This window comes from Salvelinus namaycush, chromosome 26 (assembly GCF_016432855.1).
Source record: "Salvelinus namaycush isolate Seneca chromosome 26, SaNama_1.0, whole genome shotgun sequence".
Taxonomy (NCBI): Eukaryota; Metazoa; Chordata; class Actinopteri; order Salmoniformes; family Salmonidae; genus Salvelinus; species Salvelinus namaycush.
In genome coordinates, this window is record NC_052332.1 from 24,395,227 (window position 1) to 24,419,186 (window position 23,960).

Genomic DNA, 23,960 nt, shown 5'->3' on the forward strand with positions numbered 1-23,960 from the left:
ATTCTACCTCCTTTACGCACAAGGAAACCATGAATAAGGTCTAGCAAACCTACAGGTTCAAAGTGGAAAAAGCATCTACTAAATTTTTCCCGATATAAATAACACCATTCTCCATGCACTGTAATCTACAACTGGATAAGAGCTTTTGATAAGAACTAGGTAATTGAGTAATCTGTTTGGATAAGTGAAGGGTAAATATAAATTACACTTGTATTAGATATTTCTTTAACCTTATAATCGCTGTAAACAAATGTGAAACTAGTCATATGGCAGCCAACTGAAGCATATCAACATATCAACTTTTCCACAGTAAAATGTATAAAATGCTGCAATTGTCCAGCCTTTTAACTTGCAGGGATGGGCACTCTTGAATGTCTTAATTGTAGGGTACCCCAACTTTCTCGGTTTCCTATTTCTATCCTGTTTTTTATGATTCATGAAGACTTTCTAACCCTAAATAATCTACAAAATCAGAGTATTTTTTAATTCTACCAATTGGTGCTGAAACTGAGATGAATATGCATATATTTAGATGGCTTTCTTACATTGATCCCAAATATTCTGAACCCGTTCTCTTGATATATTCTATTGAGTCTAACTTAAAGGTACACCATATTTAAAGGGATGGCTTAAGATAAACGTACAGAAAACCCTAGTGAATAAAAACTCCACAAGAAAATATGTTGGCCAGCAAGTGGGAGGGATTTCAGTGGTTGAATTACATTTATTTCGCACACGCACAAGGGAACTAAGCCTGCAAAACCTGTTATGCACCTTCATAAGGTAAGTCTGAATACCAGCTACTGAGAAGTATGTAGGAAAGACGTGTGTAAGAAAGACGTAATTTCCTAAGTCGGAATCGGGCCCTTAAAAAAATGTAATGCTTGTACCCTATAATGTGCAGGAAAAGACCTATATTGAAGAAAAAAAACTTTTACTTTTGACTGCATATGTCACATATGTCAGCTCAATCGAAAATTACCTTTAAATTGCTCAACAGTGCTGAACTTCCGTGATACGGATTGAATCGACCAGATTCCCTACAGTCGTATTAAGCCATAAATCAAATAATTTCATAACATCAAATCAAATTATACAGTTATCAGCCTCTGAGTTATTCCATTAGAGAAGAATACAGAAATGATCATAGGCTAACAAGATCAGTAGTGTGTCAAATCAAATTGACATGCATTTCACTCTCAAATGGCATGGACAGTACACCAGTAGAATGGTAAATAGAGGACAATACAATATGTAGCCTTCTCCTATGGTTTGTCTTCATTCTTAGAATATTCCACATTTCTTCATGTTTGCTCAGCAGGTAGTCAACAATGTAGGTTTCATTTGCATTAAATTAGGTATTTTTGTTAAAAGAGAAATAAATAGATGGACGCCACACTCTTATCCTAGAGGATCACGCTCCTTTCAAAACCTGATTTTGACTGGGTTTTGAAAAGCACATTTATGATATGCTGTTTTTCCCAAAGAGCAGCAAAAACCTTCTAACGCAGCTTTGGAGGATCGCCCGGCAGTGCTCACTCACTCATTCAAACACACACATGCACCCACCCACACACGCACACACAATGCACTTCCACACACTTGGATGAGTGTGAGATGGATGAACCAGTCATACAAGGATTACGTCCTAGTGAAAGTGATTTAATCGCTATCGCTCGATTGCACAGTTGATCGAAAAGCTTTTTGTCAGGCCCAGGCTCCCTAGTAGGGATATATCTCACACCGGCGGTACTTGGTCTCCATCGGTGCCATGTCACATTATTTGTCTTCGTTATCACTTGCTTGCAGTGGATCAACCGCTCGTTCTCACTGGTTTCATTTAAACCAGTCCAATTACATTAAGCCAGCAGCCCAATTTGTGGGCCCCTTGAGAGCCAGGAGACAGAGCCATTTGGTCTCTGATTTGGGCACTTTAGACAGGGGCCACAGGACAAATAGGTCCCTTGTGGGTCAGAATTCATTTCAATGTGCAATATGTGGGCATAGGGTGTAGTATCTCACCTGCTGTACTTAAAATACCAACACACCAGTGGAGCCTGGTGACAATTTAGGAGTATGGGAATCTGCGCTTCTTAACACACACCCGCACCAATGTGTCGGAGGAAACACCATTCAACTGACAACCAAGGTCAGAATGCAGGCGCCCGGCCTGCCACAAGGAGTTGCTAGAGCGTGATGAGCCAAGTAAAGGCCGCCCGGCCAAACCCTCCCCTAACCCGGACAATAATGGGCCAATTGTGCACCGATCACAGCCGGTTGTGACACAGCCTGGAATCGAACCCGGGTCTGTAGTGACACCTCTAGCACTGCAATGCGGTGCCTTAGACCGCTGCGCCACTCGGGAGGCCCAAAGACTAATTATGTTAACCTAAAGCATTTAATAAAGACATTTATAGTGCAATATTATGGGCAATGGGAATGAGAGGGCTACTTACACGGTGTTGGGAAGGGATCACAGCAGTGATTGAATTAAGGTATGAGGCATGAGTTGAGGTGTTCAGAGGCTTCGGTGCAGGACAGGCTCATCATGGATAAATAGTGTTGAAGAAGAGCTCAACTCTTCAACTGAGGGCAGGACAGGATTTGACTGGGAAGACAGAAAACAATAACATAATACACTACACAGTTAGTCAAAAGAGCCAAGAATGAGTTAGTCCAAGCAAGGAGTAAAATCATTGATGTGTAATAATGTGATTGTGTTTGTCTATGTGATTGACTCTACAACAGTAATGAGAGAAAATGTACAGGTCTACTGACAGTGCTTGGAGAGGAACCATTCAATGTGCCAGTGGATGAGTGGGCACATGGCTTCAGTTCATGTCAGGAGAGAGTTGACAATGGTAGTGGAGTGGTCATCACCTTTTAATCAGGGAACAGGAGGGGACTTAGCTGTAAATACAAATAGCAGATATGTTCCATTACAGCAGGGACGTTATGATAGGTTTGGGCAACACGTTTCTCCATGAAGTTAAACTTAGACATCTTAGAATTTCCAATGTCAAACACAGACTGCTTATCTCGCCCACTTGACACATCAAAGTAGTGTCACACCCTGATCTGTTTCACCTGTCCTTGGGCTTGTCTCCACCCCCCTCCAGTTGTCGCCCATCTTCCCCATTATCCCTGTGTATTTATACCTGTGTTTTCTGTCTGTCTGTGCCAGTTCGTCTTGTTTGTCAAGTAAACCAGCAGTTTGTCTCAGCTCCTGCTTTTCCTCAGTCTTTCGTTTCTCGCCCTCCTGGTTTTGACCCTTGCCTGTCCTGACTCTGAGCCCGCCTGCCTGACCACTCTTTCTGCCCCTGAGTCTGCCTGCCATCCTGTACCTTTGCCCCACCTCTGGATTATTGACCTCTGCCTGCTCTTGACCTGTCTTTTGCCTGCCCCTGTTGGATTATTAAATTGTTGTTAACTCGACGTTGTCTGCATCTGGGGCAAACCTGAAACGTTTCTCAGTAATGCCCTGATCATCGACATACCTGACTATAACTGACAACTGCGAGTAGACTGGTGGCACCATAGGTCCCAGAGTGGTGGGGCATTATTTTTTTCTTATCTGGTAACCTAACCTGGGAAATGATGGATCATAATGGGTATGACAGTGATGAATCAGTTGTAAAAAGGTTTTATATGGTTTAAAAAAAACTCCTGGTAAAAACTTTTGGCCCTTGGGAGGATGAAAACCCTGTTAAACTGCAGCAACCTTACACTTGTATGAATTATATTTAGACTAGATTAACAGGGATTCCTCTACCTAGATACAGATAGAACTCAAAGGGCTGAGCTTGCTTTATGCATGTTTGCATCATCCAGGCCTATGCAACTGTAGGCCTAATTAAAAATGTACTCACAGTCCATGTCACATCACTATTATGTTGATTGATTAATTCCAGTTAATAATTTTGGCTTGAAAAGGTGTAGGCAGCCTAACCAGCCCAAGTTTTAATATAAACCAAATCACATTCACATTTTCTCCTGACAAACAAATGGATTATAAATACATAACGTTACCAATTTGTTTAGCCTGACCAGATGGATACGGCGCATAGGCTGTATACATCTGCTATTAAAAGTAGCCTACAGTTGATCAGACTGAACAATCGTCTCGTTTTCATCCCATACATCATGTCAGATCTCTAATGTTTAATTAGGCTGCTGCAACATTCATGTAATGAGTTTTTGCTTGTCTGTCCGGAGTGATTGTGTTATCAGCTTTGCTAAATAAATACTGGAAGAAAGTGGAAAGCCTATTTGAGAGTGCGCGAAAAAATGCACTGCGTTAAACTCTCTCTTCAATCTCACTTTTAATGAATGATTCAAATTCATTCTGAATTGATTTCGACATCCCAGAGAAGTAGAAACGTTCACATGCTTAGCAAGTAAAGAATCGTAATGTGCATTTACCTCTGTAAGCTCCTTGTAGTTGGCCTTGTTAGCTGAGCTTTCCCTCTCATTGTGCTTCTAAGTAAAAGCCAACTCTTGCCGATAAGCTTCTTGTGACACTTTCTTCTTACCTTCTCGTTGTGTTGCACAGTTTAAATAAGCAGATGTTCGTCCGTTACATGGTCGATGTAACGGCTTTCGTCGGTGGAAGGAGAGGACCAAAGCGCAGTGTGGTTAGTGTTCATCTTAATTTAATAATAATCAAAAAACAGAACACTTCAAATACAAAACAACAAAAGTGAAAACCGAAACAGTTCTATCTGGTGCAGACACACAAAGACTGAAAACAACCACCCACAAAACACAATAGAACACAGGCTACCTAAATATGGTTCCCAATCAGAGACAATGACTAACACCTGCCTCTGATTGAGAACCATATCAGGCCAAACGAGAAACCCCACATAGAAACAGAAAACATAGATAATACCCACCCAACTCATGCCCTGACCACACTAAAACAAAGAAAATACAAAAAACTATGGTCAGAACGTGACAGTACCCCCCCCCCCCCCAAGGTGCGGACTCCGGCCGCATAACCTGAACCTATAGGGGAGGGTCTGGGTGGACGTGGACCCCACTCCACCATAGTCTTAGTCCGTTTCTGTGGCCTCCTAGGAACGGCGACCCTCGCCGCCGACCCTGGCCTGGGAACCCTAATAAATGGGCCCACAGGACTGAGGGACGCCTCTGGACTGAAGGACGCCTCTGGACTGAAGGACGCCTCTGGACTGAAAAAACTCCTCCGGACTGAGGGGTAGCTCAGGACTGAGGGGTAGCTCAGGACTGAGGGGTAGCTCAGGACTGAAGGGCAGCTCCGGACTGAGGGGTAGCTCAGGACTGAGGGGTAGCTCAGGACTGTGGGGTAGCTCAGGACTGTGGGGTAGCTCAGGACTGAGGGGTAGCTCCGGACTGAGGGGCAGCTCCGGACTGAGGGGCAGCTCAGGACTGAGGGGTAGCTCAGGACTGAGGAGTAGCTCAGGACTGAGGGGTAGCTCAGGACTGAAAGGCAACTCCGGACTGAAGGACAGCTCCAGACTGGCAGGCGGCTCTGGCAGCTCCTGACTGGCGGGCGACTCTGGCGGCTCCTGACTGGCGGGCGACTCTGGCGGCTCCTGACTGGCGGGCGGCTCTGGCGGCTCCTGACTGGCGGGCGGCTCTGGCGGCTCCTGAATGGCGGGCGGCTCTGGCGGCTCCTGAATGGCGGGCGGCTCTGGCGGCTCAGGACAGACGGGCGGCTCAGGCGGCGCTGGACAGACGGGCGGCTCAGGCGGCGCTGGACAGACGGGCGGCTCAGGCGGCGCTGGACAGACGGGCGGCTCAGGTGGCGCTGGACAGACGGGCGGCTCAGGCGGCGCTGGACAGACGGGCGGCTCAGGCGGCACTGGACAGACGAGCAGCTCAGGCCTGCTGAGGCACACAGTAGGCCTGGTGCGTGGTGCTGGAACTGGTGGTACCGGGCTGGGAACACGCACCTCAGGGCGAGTGCGGGGAGCAGGAACAGGGCATACTGGACCCTGGAGGCGCACAGTAGGCCTGGTGCGTGGTGCCGGAACTGGTGGTACCGGACTTGGAACACGCACCTCAGGGCGAGTGCGGGGAGCAGGAACAGGGCATACTGGACTCTGGAGGCGCACAGTAGGCCTAGTGCATGGTGCCAGAACTGGTGGTACCGAACTGGGAACACGCACCTCTGGGCGAGTGCGGGGAGCAGGAACAGAACACCCCGGGTTGTGAAGGTACTCTGGAGACCTGGTGTGTATAGCCGGCATCAATTGTTCCGGAACTTTAACACGTTTCAGGATGAGTACTAGGAACTGACATAGGTGGCATCAGACAGCTAACACGCTCCTCAGGGCGAATGCCGTGCATACTACGCCAAACCAACAGCTCTCTCGCTTCACTCTCCTCCAATTTCATCAACAACTCCTCGAATGTCTCATAATCTCCCCTCCATTCACTCTCCTCCAATCTGTCCAATAACTCCTCAACATTCTCAGACTCAAACCTCAACTTCGCCGACTGCTCTGGTTCCATCCTCGGCTCCTTACGGTAAGCACGGGAAGTTGGCTCAGGTCTGACTCCTGACTCTGCCACACTCCCCGTGTGCCCCCCCCAAGACATTTTTGGGGCTGCCTCTCGGGCTTCCAGCCGCGCTGCCGAGCTAGCTCCTCATAATGCCACCTCTTGGCTTTCGCTGCCTCCAGCTCTGCCTTGGGGCGGCGATATTCACCCGGCTGTGCCCATGGTCCTTGCCGTCTAATATTTCCTCCCATGTCCAGGAGTCCTGAGATTTAGGTCGCTGCTGCTGCCGCTGCTGCTGCCTGTTCCCACGCTGCTTGGTCCTTTTTTGGTGGGTGGTTCTGTAACGGCTTTCGTCGGTGGAAGGAGAGGACTAAAGCGCAGCGTGGTTAGTGTTCATCTTAATTAAATAATAATCATAAAACAGAACACTTCAAATACAAAACAACAAAAGTGAAAACCGAAACAGTTCTATCTGGTGCAGACACACAAAGACTGAAAACAACCACCCACAAAACACAATAGAACACAGGCTACCTAAATATGGTTCCCAATCAGAGACAATGACTAACACCTGCCTCTGATTGAGAACCATATCAGGCCAAACGAGAAACCCCACATAGAAACAGAAAACATAGATAATACCCACCCAACTCACGCCCTGACCACACTAAAACAAAGAAAATACAAAAGAACTATGGTCAGAACGTGACAGTCGATGTGTTTTTTTCCAAGTAGCTTGAATCTGATGTGGGTAATGAAAGGGGTTCTTCAAGACAAAATCCACTACTTTGGTTTAAGCATTAGCTAGCTATTCTGCAATTGAAGTCAATGTAGCCAGAGGAGGATGATGAATAGCTGTCCTCTGGTTACATCATGGTGCTAGCCTAGAGTGTGAGTCTACTGTAGACATTCATTGAAAAACAGTGTGCTTTAATCAGATATTTGGTGACGTGAATATATTTAGTGTAGTTTTATATAAAACACTACACTTTTTAAATGTTTCATTATTTTAAATGTTTCTGAAATTCACTGAGTAGGATGGTCCTCACCTTTCTCCTCTGAGGAGCCACTGCAAAACACCCACATGGAGAGCAAAGAAAACCATATGCTATGGTAGGGGAATCTGGGTAGCTCCTTTTTACGGTACACAATGTATGTCATTGGCAACCTAAGGCATGTATGGAGTAATTTACCCTGTTAGCTGCTGTTTCTGTGGTAATTTAATGCAAAGTGATGCATTGACTCTGTTCTGGGTGCATCACTGCCAAGTTACGGGCTGTTTCTTGAAAGGCTTTCTTGTAAAAGAGATGGACAGGAAAAAGGAGCTACGGTCTTTCTGTCAGGTCATGTCCCTGTCTTTCTGATGAACAGTAATGCTCATGTTATTAAAGTCTGTGCTTTGAAAATCAAGTCTATGAAAAGCTGAGTGTGAAAATGTAAATATCTACAGTACCAGTCAAAAGTTTGGACACACCTACTCATTCCAGGGTTTTTCTTTATTTTTACTATTTTCTACATTGTAGAAAAATAGTGAAGAAATCAAAACTATGAAATAACACATATGGAATCATGTAGTAACCAAAAAAGTGTTAAACAAATCAAAATATATTTTTCTATTTGAGATTTTTCAAAGTAGCCACACTTTGCCTTGACAGCTTTGCACACCTCTTGGCGTTCTCTCAACATGCTTCATGAGGTAGTCACCTGGAATGCGTTTCAATTAACAGGTGTGCCTTGTTAAAAGTGAATTTGCGTTTGAGCCAATCAGTTGTGTTGTGACAAGGTAGAGGTGGTATAAAGAAGATAGCCCTATTTGGTAAAATACCAAGACCATATTATGGCAAGAACAGCTCAAATAAGCAAAGAGAAATGACAGTCCATCATTACTTTAAGACATGAAGGTCAGTCAATATGGAACATTTCAAGAACTTTGACATTTTCTTCAAGTGCAGTCACAAAAACCATCAAGCGCTATGATGAAACTGGCTCTCATGAGGACCACCACAGGAAAGGAAGCCCCAGGATAAGATCATTAGAGTTAACTGCACCTCAGATTGGAGCCCAAATAAATGCTTCACAGAGTTCAAGTAACAGACACATCTCAACACCAACTGTTCAGAGGAGACTGCGTGAATCAGGCCTTCATGGTCAAATTGCTGCAAAGAAACAACTAGTAAAGGACACCAATAAGAGGAAGAGACTAGCTTGGGCCAAGAAACACGAGCAATGGACATTAGACCGGTGGAAATCTGTCCTTTGGTCTGATGAGTCCAAATCTGGGGATGTTCGGTACCAACCACCGTGTCTTTGTGAGACGTATGTGAACGGATGATTTCTGCATGTGTGGTTTCCACCGTGAAGCATGGAGGAGGAGGTGTGATGGTGTGGGGGTGCTTTTCTGGGGACACTGTCTGTGATTTATTTAGAATTCAATGCACACTTAACCAGCATGGCTACCACAGTATTCTGCAGCGATACGCCATCCCATCTGGTTTGTGCTTAGTGGGACTATCATTTGTTTTTCAACAGGACAATGACCCAAAACACACCTCCAGGCTGTGTAAGGGCTATTTGACCAAGGAGAGTGATAGAGAGAATGCCAAGAGTATGCAAAGCTGTCATCAAGGCAAAGGGTGGCTACTTTGATTAATCTAAAATCAAAAATATATTTTGATTTGTTTAACCCTTTTTTGGTTCGTACATGATTCCATATGTGCTTTTTCATAGTGTTGATGTCTTGACTATTAACCAACAATGTTGAAAATACTAAAAATAAAGAAAAACTCTTCGTCAATATGGTGGTCCAGGTTGTTTCTTTTTGTGTTCAAGGATTGAGGGGAGTGTCTATACCCGTGCAAAATCTAAGAAAAATCTGAACAGACTGGCCTGAACCCACTGTGTTTTTTTCTCTTGTTTGTTTGTTTGTTTGACTCAGCTGTGATTGTGTATGTAATCCATATTGCACCCACATGGAAAGAAATGTGACGGAGTAGTACTTTCACAGTGTCAAGTTGGATTGTGTACAGTGTCACGACCAGAGTTAGTAAAGGCCACACCAGTGTATTTTTCTATAGTTGAACATACTCTGGGGCCTTTCCGGAGGAAGAAATGTTATGGACTGCTAACTGTCTGGTCTGGACCCTGGTCCGCACAGGGGCTATACAGCCTCATGCATTATTCAATCAGTGTAGTCACTTCAACACAGCACTCTGTCTGTGTTACCATCACTGAAGAGGGGGGGTGAAAAAAAGAGACAGAGAGAGAGAAAGAGAGAAATGGGGGGAGGGGGTAAAATTAGTGAAAGAAGGGGGAAGAGATAGATAGAGGTAGAGCCATAGAGAGAGAGAGACGGGGAGTAAGGAACGCCACAGGGAATGCAAGGCATATTTGCCATCTGGACCTCTGAGCTGACAGCTTGACACGTTCCAAGAGCAGTGAAACGTAGAAGCAAATTCACAAACTTGGCCCCCTCTTGAGAAAAGTAATGCTGTGGTACATGGAGCGTAATTATTGGGCCGGTGCAGCGGCTCGGCGCCCGTGGTAAGTGTCACCATGAACAGTATACGGTCGAACAGAGATCAATGCTCCAATCTCCGAATTAATGGGACTAATAATGGTGATGTGACAGGACCATCACTGAGAGATGTGTGGGGAATAGGATAGACTCTATCGAGCATTAACACAAACCAGACAAATACAAATAAACACATACTGTGTGGCAGTCAGTCATTTGCAGTCTCAGTCACACGCATTTCTTGTGCTGATGTCTTGGTTTGTTGGTACAGTAGCTAGCAGGTACATTGAGTTCATCATACAACTTCATACATATTTAATACCTGCGTATGGACATAAACACAGACAGACACCCCCCCCCCCCCCCCCACACACACACACACACACAGAGACCCAAGTATGGCACTAACAAGCTCATTCAAACACGATTGATACTTTCTCAAGTTTTTGTGCTCATGCTCACGTTTTCTTTGATTTTATTAAATGGTGTACACCCTGAAAATCCATATGCTTGAGAACAGCTTTGTAACAAATGTATATGGTTTCCATTAAAGTATGTTAGAAAAAAAGGATCAATGACCATTTCTATTTGACCAATTTCTATTGCTCACCATTGATTCAGTTATTATTTACATTATAAAACAGAACATTTTTCAGTGAACAAATAACACAGTTAATTATAAAATGATCAATACCTTTATGGGGAGAAAGCAGAAATATACAGTACAAAATAGTTCTCTTTTTAATGTAGAAATTCATTGATACTGTTTTGAGATATGCCAAATGCCTCCGAGCTCAACCCCATTTGAACACTAATGAAGAAAGCAGTGAATATGAGTCCCCAGTCCTCTCTCCACACACACGCGCGCGCACACACACGCACGCACGCACGCAAACACACACACACACACACACACACACACACACACACACACACACACACACACACACACACACACACACACACACACACACACACACACACACACACACACACACACACACACACACGTTGGTTTTACTATCCAAGTGGGGGCCGAAAAATGTATTCCCATTCAAAATCCTATTTACCCTAACCTCTAACCCTAAACCTAACCTTAACCCCTAACCCTAAAACTAAACCTAACTGCTATTCATAACCCCTAATTCTAACCCTAATCCTAACCCTAATTCTAACCCTAAACCTAACCCCTAAACCTAAATAGCATTTTTCCTTTTGGGGACCTGTGAAATGTCCCCACTTGTCCACACACCCACCCACCTACTCACCCACACACACACAAATTCAACACATCCGTTTAAAGGGGATTTGACATATCCTTTAAAGGAGATTTTGATGTAGACACAGCATGTATTCAGCGTTACTCATAATTTGTTAGCAGTGGCAGGAACCGTATTTGTGACACACATACATAATCTCTTGTTCAAAACCACTGTCAAGCAATGCAAGCAGACTCATGAATGAAGTCAGACACGCTAGACACACACACATACACCCCCTCACCCACACAGACATGCATGTTGATTTGGCACAAGAGCATGGTAGTACTATAAGAACGTTGAGGCTTCATCCATCTTCAAAGATTCCAGAGAAATTCAAGGAAACCTCTCTGGAACGTTCATCATTCCAACACACACGCACACAGATAAAATGTCTCATACAGAACATCCATCTCTATAGTGTTCTCACCCTATGGCACTAGTCTCATATCAGTGAGACTATCCCCCGAGGCAACTCCGCTTTGAAATGGTTCTGCTGTGAAATCCTCTGGTCCTTTTAATGAGACAGAACCACCAAAGCTAGAGTTCTCCCCAGTGCCCACGAGACAGAGATCCAAAACACCCACCCCTAAAGGCCTTTGGTGTCAGAGAGAGATGGTAGCAACAAATAATACTGTAAATAGTCATATACAGTTGAGAAGTTTGAGTCTCAGTTTAATTTTTTCTTTCCTGTCCTGAGCCAAGATGTGTAATTACAGTTGTCTGTGTGTCTGGGAATAGACGGAGTTCCTCCACCACCAGGTGTGATTGGCAGGAAGATCAGCTGTTCTCCAGACTAGATCCTCAGACTTCTCAGAAAAGTACCTCCAGCTATTGAATGCAGCTCTCCCCAGGGGACTAAATGAACAATGAGAGCTTTACTCAAATATTACTCAAGAGACAGGTACACGCTGTAAACTTATAAAGCAAACAAAATCCACATGAACACTTCTGAGCCGAGAGCGTAGATTATTTTGAAGCCATCTTGGCAGAATAGAAATTATTAATCTTTTTCGAAACCACAGCTGCAAATAATGGGTTGTTCAACAGCAAAGAAAAACCATGGACATGTATTTTAAATTACACACAGCAGTTTGCACATTACATTTTGCTAGGCAGTCAGAGCTACTTGTTCAGTGCACATCATCAAATCGTTGCTGGGCTGACACTTCACTGTGAAGCCTGTGGTTCCTAGCCGGGAAAGAAGGGACAATCTGCGTCTGGACGGCCATCGCCCTGTTCACTAGTCACCTTCATTAACTGTAATGGTCCATATGCTCCACAGCCCATTTTCACTTCGCCAGCCTCCAGCAGAGTGATACCGCCCATCGTGGCACAGGCCGCCCCATCAGAGTCCCAAGTTTCCATGCCAACGGTCAGAGAGGTGCTGCAGACGTGAAGTGTTCCAAACCCCCTCAATCTGGACCAGCCTAATTGGCCAATCAAAGAGTTAACATGGCCAATGCTTTAACAGCAACTTTAGTCATAGTTGGATGAACACTGCTGTAGGGCAGCTGAGAACCTAAGATACAGAAAGAGTATATAGATCTTGTAAAAGAAAACATAAATATTCGGAGTGGTAGAAATCATGAAAGTCATTCTTGCTTCCAAATTACGTTTTCCATGGGCCTGTTGAGGTATAGTTTGACATATGTCTGTAGCAGATGTTTAGAGAGTGCCACCGTAATGTCAGGACAGACATTAATGGGTTAGCCATAGTGTTGTAGGCCCTGATTCCTCTGCTTGTTAGCAACTGGCTGGTAAAACGTACATGTCTCCTAGTGAATGGTGGGTACGTCTCCAAGCCAAGCTCCAGGTAGTGGACGGGGACATGTGTATTCACTCTGAGGGGAAGATAAAGATACCAAAGTTAAAACAATCTAGCAGCCGGTGAGTATGGTACATTGGTGGTGGTTACAACATAAAGTTAAGTAGAGTTCCTGGTTATTCTGATCATGACACACTGCAGCCATGACAATGCAGGCAAAGCAAATTAGGATAAGCAATTAAGCAGAGAATGAAATTGACACCGCTTGGACGGTTTAGAAGTTTGAAATGGAGTGGCTTCGCTTAATGATAGAGACAGAACTATGAGACTCCACAAAATTTAAATACTGACTCGTCATCCATGTTCATTTTCAAAAATGTTAATTGAAGTTTCGGCAATTAAATCAAATTATTCTATTCTGTTCAATTCACCTTGCTTACATTTTACCTTAAACAAAATGTTAAAATCCTTTCTGAATACTAATGGTAATATGTATTGTGCGCAATGATCATTATCTCCATTACCCTCTTGTTCGATAAAGGCCTCAATGTAAAAAATCGCTCTGGTGCAGACCTACTGTATTAGGCTACATGATGTTTCCCCCTGTGAAAGACATCTGTAATTACATGACACATCTCAGCTAGCAGTCTGCAGATATGGGAATGAATTAACCCATGTTGCTCCTCCACACCACAGATGTGACGACCGCCTTGATTTGGTCTTATGTAGCAAAATTTGAAATGGTGTTTTTTACTTTGGATAAAAGCAGAGATGCAGAGCTACAAAATGGTATTTCATACACTGCATTTGAGGAACAATGGGAAAGTAATTCTGCTGTGAAAGTTGATAAACTTGTAACTTCACTTTTGAGAAAATGGCCTTTGAATGTTTTGGTACCTACTGGAGAGCTCTTCTTTGTCTATACCCATTCAGCATCATTCACACCCTCTTAAGCTTTAGCCCCACCCATCACTTTAACGGTTGATCTGAGCACTCTGTCCTAACAACAACAGTCAAGCACTGAAGCTAACTGGCTAACGTGAGAGAACCGTTCACTGACCATTTTACTCGCCTTAGCAGAGCTTGTTAGGCTGTTTTTATGTTATCCAGAGCGTTGGTGACTGCATCTATGCAGCTGGCAACAATTTACGCTTTTTTTGCCAACGTTTACTGACACCGGCCATATTCAACGGGTGTTGTGTGTTCTTAAATTCATCAGTTATTCTGCGCTCTGGTACACTCAGATGAGAGTGCTCTGAAATCGGAGTAGATTGCCAGAGCGGATTTACCAGCTATGTCTATAAACAGTTGTTGCAGCGACATTCTAATGAAATGGTTACTTGCATGGTGGGGTCTTTTGTTAATACATGTAGCTAGCTAGCTAGATAAACAATGAGCCATAATCACAACTCATGACATTACTACCCTGCATGAATCTGCAGGTAGCTAACCAACCAGGTTCAATGTTAGCCAGATAGCAGACCAATCCGAACTCATCTCTCAGCATGTCCAGCCCACTCAGTATCTCAGCCAATAATGGCTAGCGGGAAGGTTCCTTACTTTTTCAGTGGCTAAACCAACTAGGCTCGTAATTTAACAATTGTATTCGTATTTACAGATGGCATACAAGTCTGTTATTAAGGTACATGAAAGTTCACATGTTCCAGAAGGCATTTCTGCCAAAAACGCATTTTGATAAAAAACTTGAACTTAACTTCAAATGGCTCTCGTGTGAAGTAGTGACCCGCGACATACGCCTAGTTTTCTGAAACGAGTCACACATGTGTTTTCTCCCTTGGGTTAAATGTCCATTAACCTGGTAAAAAAAAGATCTTCATTCGTCCTGGAGTGTTTTGAATGCCAATGAAATTCACTGAGCTCCACTCCAGCTTGTATTTAGGTAATGGAATCTCCACACTTACTCTAACTCCAGAGCCACAAGCTGTCAATTAATCTTAAACCCGAACAGTGGCAGTAGACTTACCAAGGTTGCCTCTTTGCCTTTCCCTCCTTAAAACCACTAGTATTGCATTTTAGCCTTTAAAAAAATCTTATTTTGTGGGCTTGGCTCCAGGTAAATCCAGTGTTAATAATGTACATGTACTGAGACACTTTGGATTTTGCAGTCCTAAGCAATTTCTGGACCTCTTAGAATCTGCATGGAATTATGAAGGTGAAGCGTTTTGGTGCCACAGTTTAGATAACTGTGTGTGAGTGTCAGATCCTGTCTCCCTTTGACGTAAGGCTACATCTATAGTACGCCATGAGCCCAACTTTGATTAAGCCTGTTATCAAACAGCCAGACACAACTCACTCATCTCTCGCTGAAATTAATAATATAATATATGCCATTTTAGTCTCTCAGGTGGGGGATCTAACGGTGCACCGAGTTAATCTTAGAACTTCATGCAAGTTCAACTTTAACACACCTCCTACAGCCAGAGGGACACACACACACATAGAGAGACTTTGACGACAGACATTCACAGAGACAACCTTTACCTCAGGACACTATAACAAATAAATTCACTGAAGCAAACATGTGACAGAAATGTTACTTATGCAATAGAGACAGATAACTCAATGGGGGTTCTTGTAAAATAGCCTTCCCATTATTGAATTCAGACATACAGTTGAAGTCGGAAGTTTACATGCATTTAGGTTGGAGTCATTAAAACTCGTTTTGCAACCACTCCACAAATGTCTTGTTAACAAACTATAGTTATGGCAAGTCGGTTAGGACATGCAATCCTCCCCATTTTTCCTCCAAACATAATGATGGTCATTATGGCCAAACAGTTCTATTTTTGTTTCATCAGACCAGAGGACATTTCTCCAAAAAGTACGATCTTTGTCCCCATGTGCAGTTGCAAACTGTATCCTGGCTTTATTATGGCGGATATGGAGCAGTGGCTTCTTCCTTGCTGAGCGGCCTTTCAGATTATGTCGATATAGGACTCGTTTTACTGTGGATATACTGTAGATACTTTTGTACCTGTTTCCTCCAGCATCTTCACAAGGTCCTTTGCTGTTGTTCTGGGATTGATTTGCACTTTTCGCACCAATGTACATTCATCTCTAGGAGACAGAACAAGTCTCCTTCCTGAGCGGTATGACGGCTGCGTGGTCCAATGGTGTTTATACCTGCGTACTATTGTTTGTACAGATGAACGTGGTACATTCAGGTGTTTGGAAATAGCTCCCAAGGATGAACCCGACTTGTGGAGGTCTACAATTTGGTCTTGGCTGATTTATTTTGATTTTCCCATGATGTCAAGCAAAGAGGCACTGAGTTTGAAGGTAGGTCTTGAAATACATCCACAGGTACACCTCCAATTGACTCAAATGATGTCAATTAGCCTATCAGAAGCTTCTAAAGCCATAACATAATTTTATAGAATTTTCCAAGCTGTTTAAAGGCACAGTCAACTTAGTGTATGTAAACTTCTGACCCACTGGAATTGTGATACAGTGAATTATAAGTGAAACAATCTGTCTGTAAACAATTGTTGGAAAAATTACTCGTGTCATGCACAAAGTAGATATCCTAACCGACTTGCCAAAACTATAGTTTGTTAACAAGAAATTTGTGGAGTGGTTGCAAAACGAGTTTTAATGACTCCAACCTAAGTGTATGTAAACTTCCGACTTTAACTGTATGCATAGGCACCCGCCCCGTGTCTTACCAGAGGCTGCAGTTCTACCGATAGTGTATAACCCTTCAGCTTTATGTTCTTCATGTCGTCGTTCAGCCACTACTCTGTGAAACATAAGATATTACAGTTTTTAATGTCCCGTTGGTAGGATATATGTGCTGTCAGCTTGTCCCATTTATTTTCCAGTGATTGAACATTAGCTAGCAGGACGGAAGGCAGGGGCAGATTAGCCACTCGTCACCTGATCCTCGCAAGGCACCCTGATCTTTTTCCACAAAATCTCAGTTTCCTTCTCCAGCGAATGATGGGGATCTGAGCCTGGTCGGGTGTCTGTAGTAGTATATCCCTCCCATCCGACTTGTTGAAGAAGAACTCTTCATCCAGTTAGAGGTGAGCATTCGCAGTTCTGATGTCCAGAAGCTCTTTTCGGTCATAAGAGGCGGTAGCAGTAAAATTATGTACAAAACAAGTTACGAACAACGCGAAAAAACTAAAAAATAGCATTGTTGGTTAAGAGCCGATAAGACGGCAGCCCTCCCCTCCGGCGCCATCGTAAATGTTTTATTTAATTTACATACCATGCCATGGGTGTTAGCTGTGTTACAGATGTAGGATCTTAATTTTCTCACCTTGTTGTTGGATAACTTTCCTGCAATGCAGGACATTTCATATTTGTAGTGTATTTGAGGTTTAAAAAGGTGTCTGAAGATTGTACTTTACACTTTGACATTTCAGATTTGATTTTCCCTTACGAAAAATGTATCAACCCCTACAAAAATGTCCATTCATTATAATCCACATAATTATTCTGCAGGATAATTTTTATGCTGTAGCAATCTGGCTCAAATTAAGATTATACACCTGTAGCTATGATGTAAGTGATAAAAACAGAGCACAAAGACGTATTCATCACAAACAAAGTACAGTTTAGAGATTCCTCACTCCAAAATGTCAACACTTCTTAGACAGTCTTCTACTTTACAGGAACATTTTTGAGAGTTTGCGACACTGTGTAATTAGCCTGTTAGAGTGTGCACTAATTAGGATGATATAAACATGAGGTAATTAGTTTGCTCTGTGCCAGAGTAGCGGGAGCTAACAAAGACATATAACAGGCTCTCTTTCTGGGAGCACAGGGTCCTCTCTCCCTCTCTCTCCCTCCACCCTGGGCTCCAATTAGCCACCAATTTCTTGTACTACTTTTACTGAAGCTTTCACTCCTCTCCTATTCAACAATATGAGACGAAACAGCAAGCAGAAGAAATTAGAAGAGCTAAATGATGCTTCAGTGACCTGTGCATGGATCGTGGACCGGGTTGCGGTGGCAGTGGATGAACACGGCCAATGCTAGGTCTTTGTAGGGCATGTGATTAACAAGGTCTGCTAGGACTGGGGAGGAGGTGAGTGTGAGGAAGCACACTGGGGACTGTGTGATTCACCCCCGCCAACAAATGAGATCATTATGGACGTGTGGCAGCTCTAATCTTCTCACCAGAAAAGGACAAAAGAGAGAGGGATGAAAGGGGAGTAAAACTGAGCTTCTCTATCTCCTTCCCTCTGCCTGTCTCTGTAGAGGATAGCACATTGTTAATGATGTATCCTGCTGGTCATATATTAATATACAGTAAAACTCTGGAGCTTTTCACCTCAAATATTTTTGGGACGCTCTCTCTCTCTGTATTGCTCTCTCTCTCCCTCTCTCCCTTTCGCTTTACACCATTCAAATTAGCATTTTGGAAATATCAAATATGTGACTAGTTTCAGGAAACAAGGTGTATGTTGCACGTCACTACTTCAATCAAATCAATCAATCAAATGTATTTATAAAGCCCTTTTTACATCAGCCGATGTCACAAAGTGCTGTACAGACACCCAGCCTAAAACCCCAAACAGCAAGCAATGAAGGTGTAGAAGCACGGTGGCTAGGAAAAACTCCCTAGAAAGGCCAGAACCTACGAAGAAAGCTAAAGAGGAGCCAGGCTCTGAGGGGTGGCCAGTCCTCTTCTGGCTGTGCCGGGTGGAGATTATAACAGAACATGGCCAAGATGTTCAAACGTTCATAGATGACCTGCAGGGTCAGATCATAATAATCACAGTGGTTGTAAAGGGTGAAACAGGTCAGCACCTCAGGAGTAAATGTCAGCTGGCTTTTCATAGCCGATCTTTCAGAGTTAGAGACAGCAGGTGCGGTAGAGAGAGGGTCCAAAACAGCAGCTCCGGGTTAAGGTAGCACGTCCAGTGAACAGGTCAGGGTTCCATAGCCGCAGTCAGAACAGTTGAAAATGGAGAAGCAGCATAACCAGGTGGACTGGGGACAGCAAAGAGTCATCAGGCCAGGTAGTCCTGAGGCATGGTCCTAGGGCTCAGGTCCTCCAATAGAAGAGAGAAAGAGAGAGAGAGAAACAGAAAGAGAGAGAGAGAGAGAAAGAGAGAAAGAGAGAGAAAAAGAGAGAGCGAATTAGAGGAAGCATACTGAAATTCACACAGGACACCGGATGAGACAGGAGAAATACTGCAGATATAACAGACTGACCCTAGCTCCCCGACACATAAAATATTGCAGCATAAATACTGGAGGCTGAGACAGGAGGGGTTGGGAGACACTGTGGCCCTGTCCGACGATGCCCCCGGACAGGTCTTATAGCAAAGGGTCTGAATACTTGCAGTATGTAAATATGGTATTTCTGTTTTTATGTTTAATATTATTTTTTTTTTTATGTCTAAAAACCTCTTCACTGTGTCATTATGTGACATTGTGTGTAGATTGATGAGGAAAAAATACAATTGAATCAATTTTAGAATAAGGCTGTAATGTAACAAAATGTGGAAAAAGTGAATGGGTCTGAATTCTTTCCGAATGCACTGTATGTAGACATTTGATCGTTGAACATCTCATTCAAAAATCATGGGCATTAATATGGAGTTGGTCCCCCCTTTGCTGCAATAACAGCCTCCACTCTTCTGGGAAGGCGTTCCACTAGATGTTGGAACATTGCTGCGGGGACTTGATTCCATTCACCCACAAGAGCATTAGTGAGGTCGGGCACTGATGTTCGGCGATTAGGCCTGGCTTGCAGTCGGCGCTTCAATTCATCCCAAAGGTGTTTGATGGGGTTGAGGTCAGGGCTCTGTTTCGGGCAGTCAAGTTTTTCCACACCATTTCTGTATGGACCTCACTGTGTGCACGGGGGCATTGTCATGCTGAAACAGGAAAGGGCCATCCCCAAACTGTTGCCACGAAGATGGAAGCACAGAGTCATCTAGAATGTCATTGTATGCTGTAGTGTTAAGATTTCCCCTCACTGGAAGTTAGAGGCCTAGTCTGAACCATGAAAAACAGCCCTAGACCATTATTCCTCCTCCACAAAACTTTACAGTTGGCACCAGTGGGGGCTCCTCAGAGGAGAAAGGGGAGGACCATCCTCCTCAGTGAAATTTCATAAAAATAAAAATAGTGAAACACGAAAAAAATGGGATCAGAGAATGAACCTAGTGTGTTGTATTGGGGTTGTGCCGTAGAGCATTATGGGGGGGGGGGGGGGGGGTTCTATGTGTTGAGAATCTTGGTGAGTTGGTGACATTATTGTACAGAGATTGAAAAGTGATAGTTGAGTGATAGTCATTTTTTTGATATTATTCCTTTCAAATTAGTTTCTTCAAATTACAGCGGTTGCGTCGGCAGACCAGTCGTGATGGATTAGTAGGGTTCGTTGTAGTAAAGGGGTCCAGTCCAATTGGCAAAATAGGTGTAGTGGCCCAAGAAATTGGCTGATGGATCTCTTTAGCTAACAGTCCAATATGCTCTAGACAGCTAGCGGGCTGCGGCTAGCAGGCTAGCAGATGGGCATTCAGGGGACTTCACAACGTTGTTGCCAGTTGAAGAACCCCCTCTGGCAGATTACGTCGGTAGTCCAGTCGTGAAGGTTTGGTGGGGCTCCGAACCGGCAGTAAAAGCGGTCCAAGCCAATTGGCAAAATAGGTATTGTAGCCCAGGAGTGGCTGATGGACCTCTTCAGCTAGCCGGGAGATGGGCCTAGTATGGGCTAGCTCCAGGCAAATTGGTTCATGCTTTGGGACAGAGACGTTACCCAGGAGTAGCCATTCGGATTGCAGCTAGCTAGCTGCGATGATCCAGGTGAAAAGGTTCAGAGCTTACGGTATGAATCCGGGGATATGGAGAGAAAATAAGTCCGGTATGCTCTGCTAGCCGCATTGAGATTGCCTGCAATGACAACAAGCTCAGTCTGATGATGCTGTGACACACCGTCCCAGACCATGACGGACCCTCCACCTCCAAATCGATCCCGCTCCAGAGTACAGGCCTCGGTGTAATGCTCATTCCTTTGACGATAAACGTGAATCCGACCATCACCCCTGGTGAGACAAAACCGCGACTCGTCAGTGAAGAGCACTTTTTGCCAGTCCTGTCTGGTCCAGCGATGGTGGGTTTGTGCCCATAGTCAACGTTGTTGCCGGATATGTTTGGTGAAGACCTGCCTTACAACAGGCCTACAACCACTCAGTCCAGCCTCTCTCAGCCTATTGCGGACAGTCTGAGCACTGATGGAGGGATTGTGCGTTCCTGGTGTAACTCGGGCAGTTGTTGTTGCCATCCTGTACCTGTTCCGTAGGTGTGATGTTCGGATGTACCGATCCTGTGCAGGTGTTGTTACACGTGGTCTGCCACTGTGAGGACGATCAGCTGTCCGTCCTGTCTCCCTGTAGTGCTGTTTTAGGCGTCTCACAGTACGGACATTGCAATTTATTGCCTAGGCCACATCTGCAGTCCTCATGCCTCCTTGCAGCATGATGAGCAGGGACCCTGGGCATCTTTCTTTTGATGTTTTTCAGAGTCAGTAGAAAGGCCTCTTTAGTGTCCTAAGTTTTCATAACTGTGACCTTAATTGCCTACCGTCTGTAAGCTGTTAGTGTCTTAACAACCGTTACACAGGTGCATGTTCATTAATTGTTTATGGTTCATTGAACAAGCATGGGAAACAGTGTTTGAACCCTTACAATGAAGATCTGTGAAGTTATTAGGATTTTTACAAATTATCTTTGAAAGACAGGGTCCTGAAAAAGGGATGTTTCTTTTTTTTCTGAGTCTATATGATTTGGCGGGCCGTTTGGCAAATTTTTGGTAAATTAGAGTATACCCACTTCTCCAGGAACCACTACACCACTGTATATTTCTATTGTACAGAATGCTTGTCAAATAGCTCAATCGCCCTTAGTCTGTTCAAAAAGGACAAAATTGTTCAGATTACAATACCAATAAGAGGGCGAACATAAATTGAAAGACTGGTTGCAAGCAGGACTTGTGTAACGGCACGTGTATAACTACAACCAGATAGCAAGTCGGACATTTCAGAGTTTCCTAGTTCTGACTAGCACATGATCGAGGCATAAGGGTAACACCGACATCATCTTTTAGCGGGCGGTAATAAGGTCACCAATAATGGTTGCAAATGAGATCAGCCCGTGCTGATGGTTTAATAAGGCGTCAGATGGCGATGATCTAGTTCCATCGATGGTTGCAATAGGCTCCTTGTTATTTGATTTGCCTATCCATTGTCACATAATGAAAGGTGTGAAAACCCATAATAGGCTACAGATTGTGTGTCTCTGGCTGAGTTGATTTGGGCCATCAGTTGATTGACAAATGTAGGCCTACAGTAGAATGATCAACTTTCCCCCAGTGTGGATACTAGTCCACGTTTTATAGTTCACCTATGTATAATTTGTCAATATAGTTCTGTTCTTTGGTGAGGATTGAAAGCATGTATTGTGTGGCTTTAATATTTCATTTCGTAAAGCTGTCAAGATGTTTATGCATGAGCCTATCCAAAGACAATTTTGTTGAGGGTGAGACACTTTTGTTTGATGTGTAAATTATCATATTCATTTTACTTCTTGAAAATATTGAAACAAACACAATTAACTTGTGGGTCCTAATGTAGGCTCAGGCTGGTCACTATCGGCCAGCAGTGCGTGCCTAATTCATGAGGCTCGGACCCAGAGGGCACTGCTTGGACCACTGCACTACGGCAGTTCACGATGCTCTAGCAACCACCAAGAATATGATTAATACTGATGAAACATAGAGGCATCGTTTTTTAAATAATTGTGTTGTCAGCCTTCCCCAAACCATACCCCAGGGGTAGGCAACTCTGTTCCTAGAGTGCAGGATGTTCCAACTAGGCACCACACCTGACCAACTGAGCTAATTGATCAATTCAGTGATGGCTTAAATTCAACACACCTGGTCTTCCAGGTCAGTTAAATCAAAAACATGAAGTGCCTGCGGCACTCCAGGACCAGGGTTGCCTACCCCTGCCATATCCCTTACCTTAATTGCTCAGAATTAATGCATAAACTGTTAACCTTTGAGTTGTTTCTGTCTTAACCCAGCAACCACGCAGAATTAACCCATCAGAAATAGACATTCATCCATGAGCAGTGGACCAGATTCAAACCCATGCCAACTGTAACGACTTTCCTCTTCTTCTGACGAGGAGTAAGAGATATCGGACCAATTTGCAGCGTGGTAAGTGTCCATTTTAATATGTAACACTGAACACTACAAAAATACAAAATAACAAAGTGAAAGAACAAACGAAAATCGAAACAGTCCCGTATGGTGCAAACACAGACACAGGAAACAACCACCCACAAAACACAAATGAAAACAGGCTACCTAAATATGGCTCCCAATCAGAGACAACGACTGACACCTGCCTCTGATTGAGAACCATACTAGGCCAAACACATAGAAATAGAACAACAGAACAAAACATAGAAAAACAACATAGAATGCCCACCCCAACTCACGCTCTGACCAAACTAAAATAAAGACATAAAAAAGGAACTAAGGTCAGAAAGTGACACCAACTCTGTCATATGTGTGCTGGGGTCAGTGGCTGTGGGTATTGCTTCCCTTCAAAATATAATTCAACAATTGATTTAACAAAAACAGATTTTCCCTAACAAAAATACATCTACCCCTACAAATATGTCAATTTATGATAATCCACATAAACATTAACACGAGACGCGCTGTAGCCTGCACGTAGCCTACATAAGGTACAATATAGGTACAGTGTGCATTGTATATGAACACCGCTTCCAGCTACTCCCTGGCGGCAATTCAAAATATTTATTCAGATATTCAAATCCTCCTGCTGCAGGATAATTTTCCTGCTGCAAAGAAACGGGTCAAATTAGGATCTGACATCGGTAGATCTAAAAACAAACAAGCTAAATGGAGTATCAACCAT

The 23,960-nt window shown here is 43.8% G+C and overlaps 1 protein-coding gene across 1 annotated transcript in view; it reads right to left on the reverse strand.

The window, feature by feature from the left end:
- Positions 1-13,037: 13,037 nt before the first annotated feature.
- Positions 13,038-23,960, reverse strand: part of LOC120021011 (leucine-rich repeat transmembrane neuronal protein 4-like) — a 35,408-nt gene continuing 24,485 nt past the window's right edge. Inside the window, exon 4 of the mRNA XM_038964671.1 lies at positions 13,038-13,103. Within this exon, the coding sequence (XP_038820599.1) occupies positions 13,038-13,103 (66 nt within the window). The remainder of the gene's footprint in view (positions 13,104-23,960) is intronic.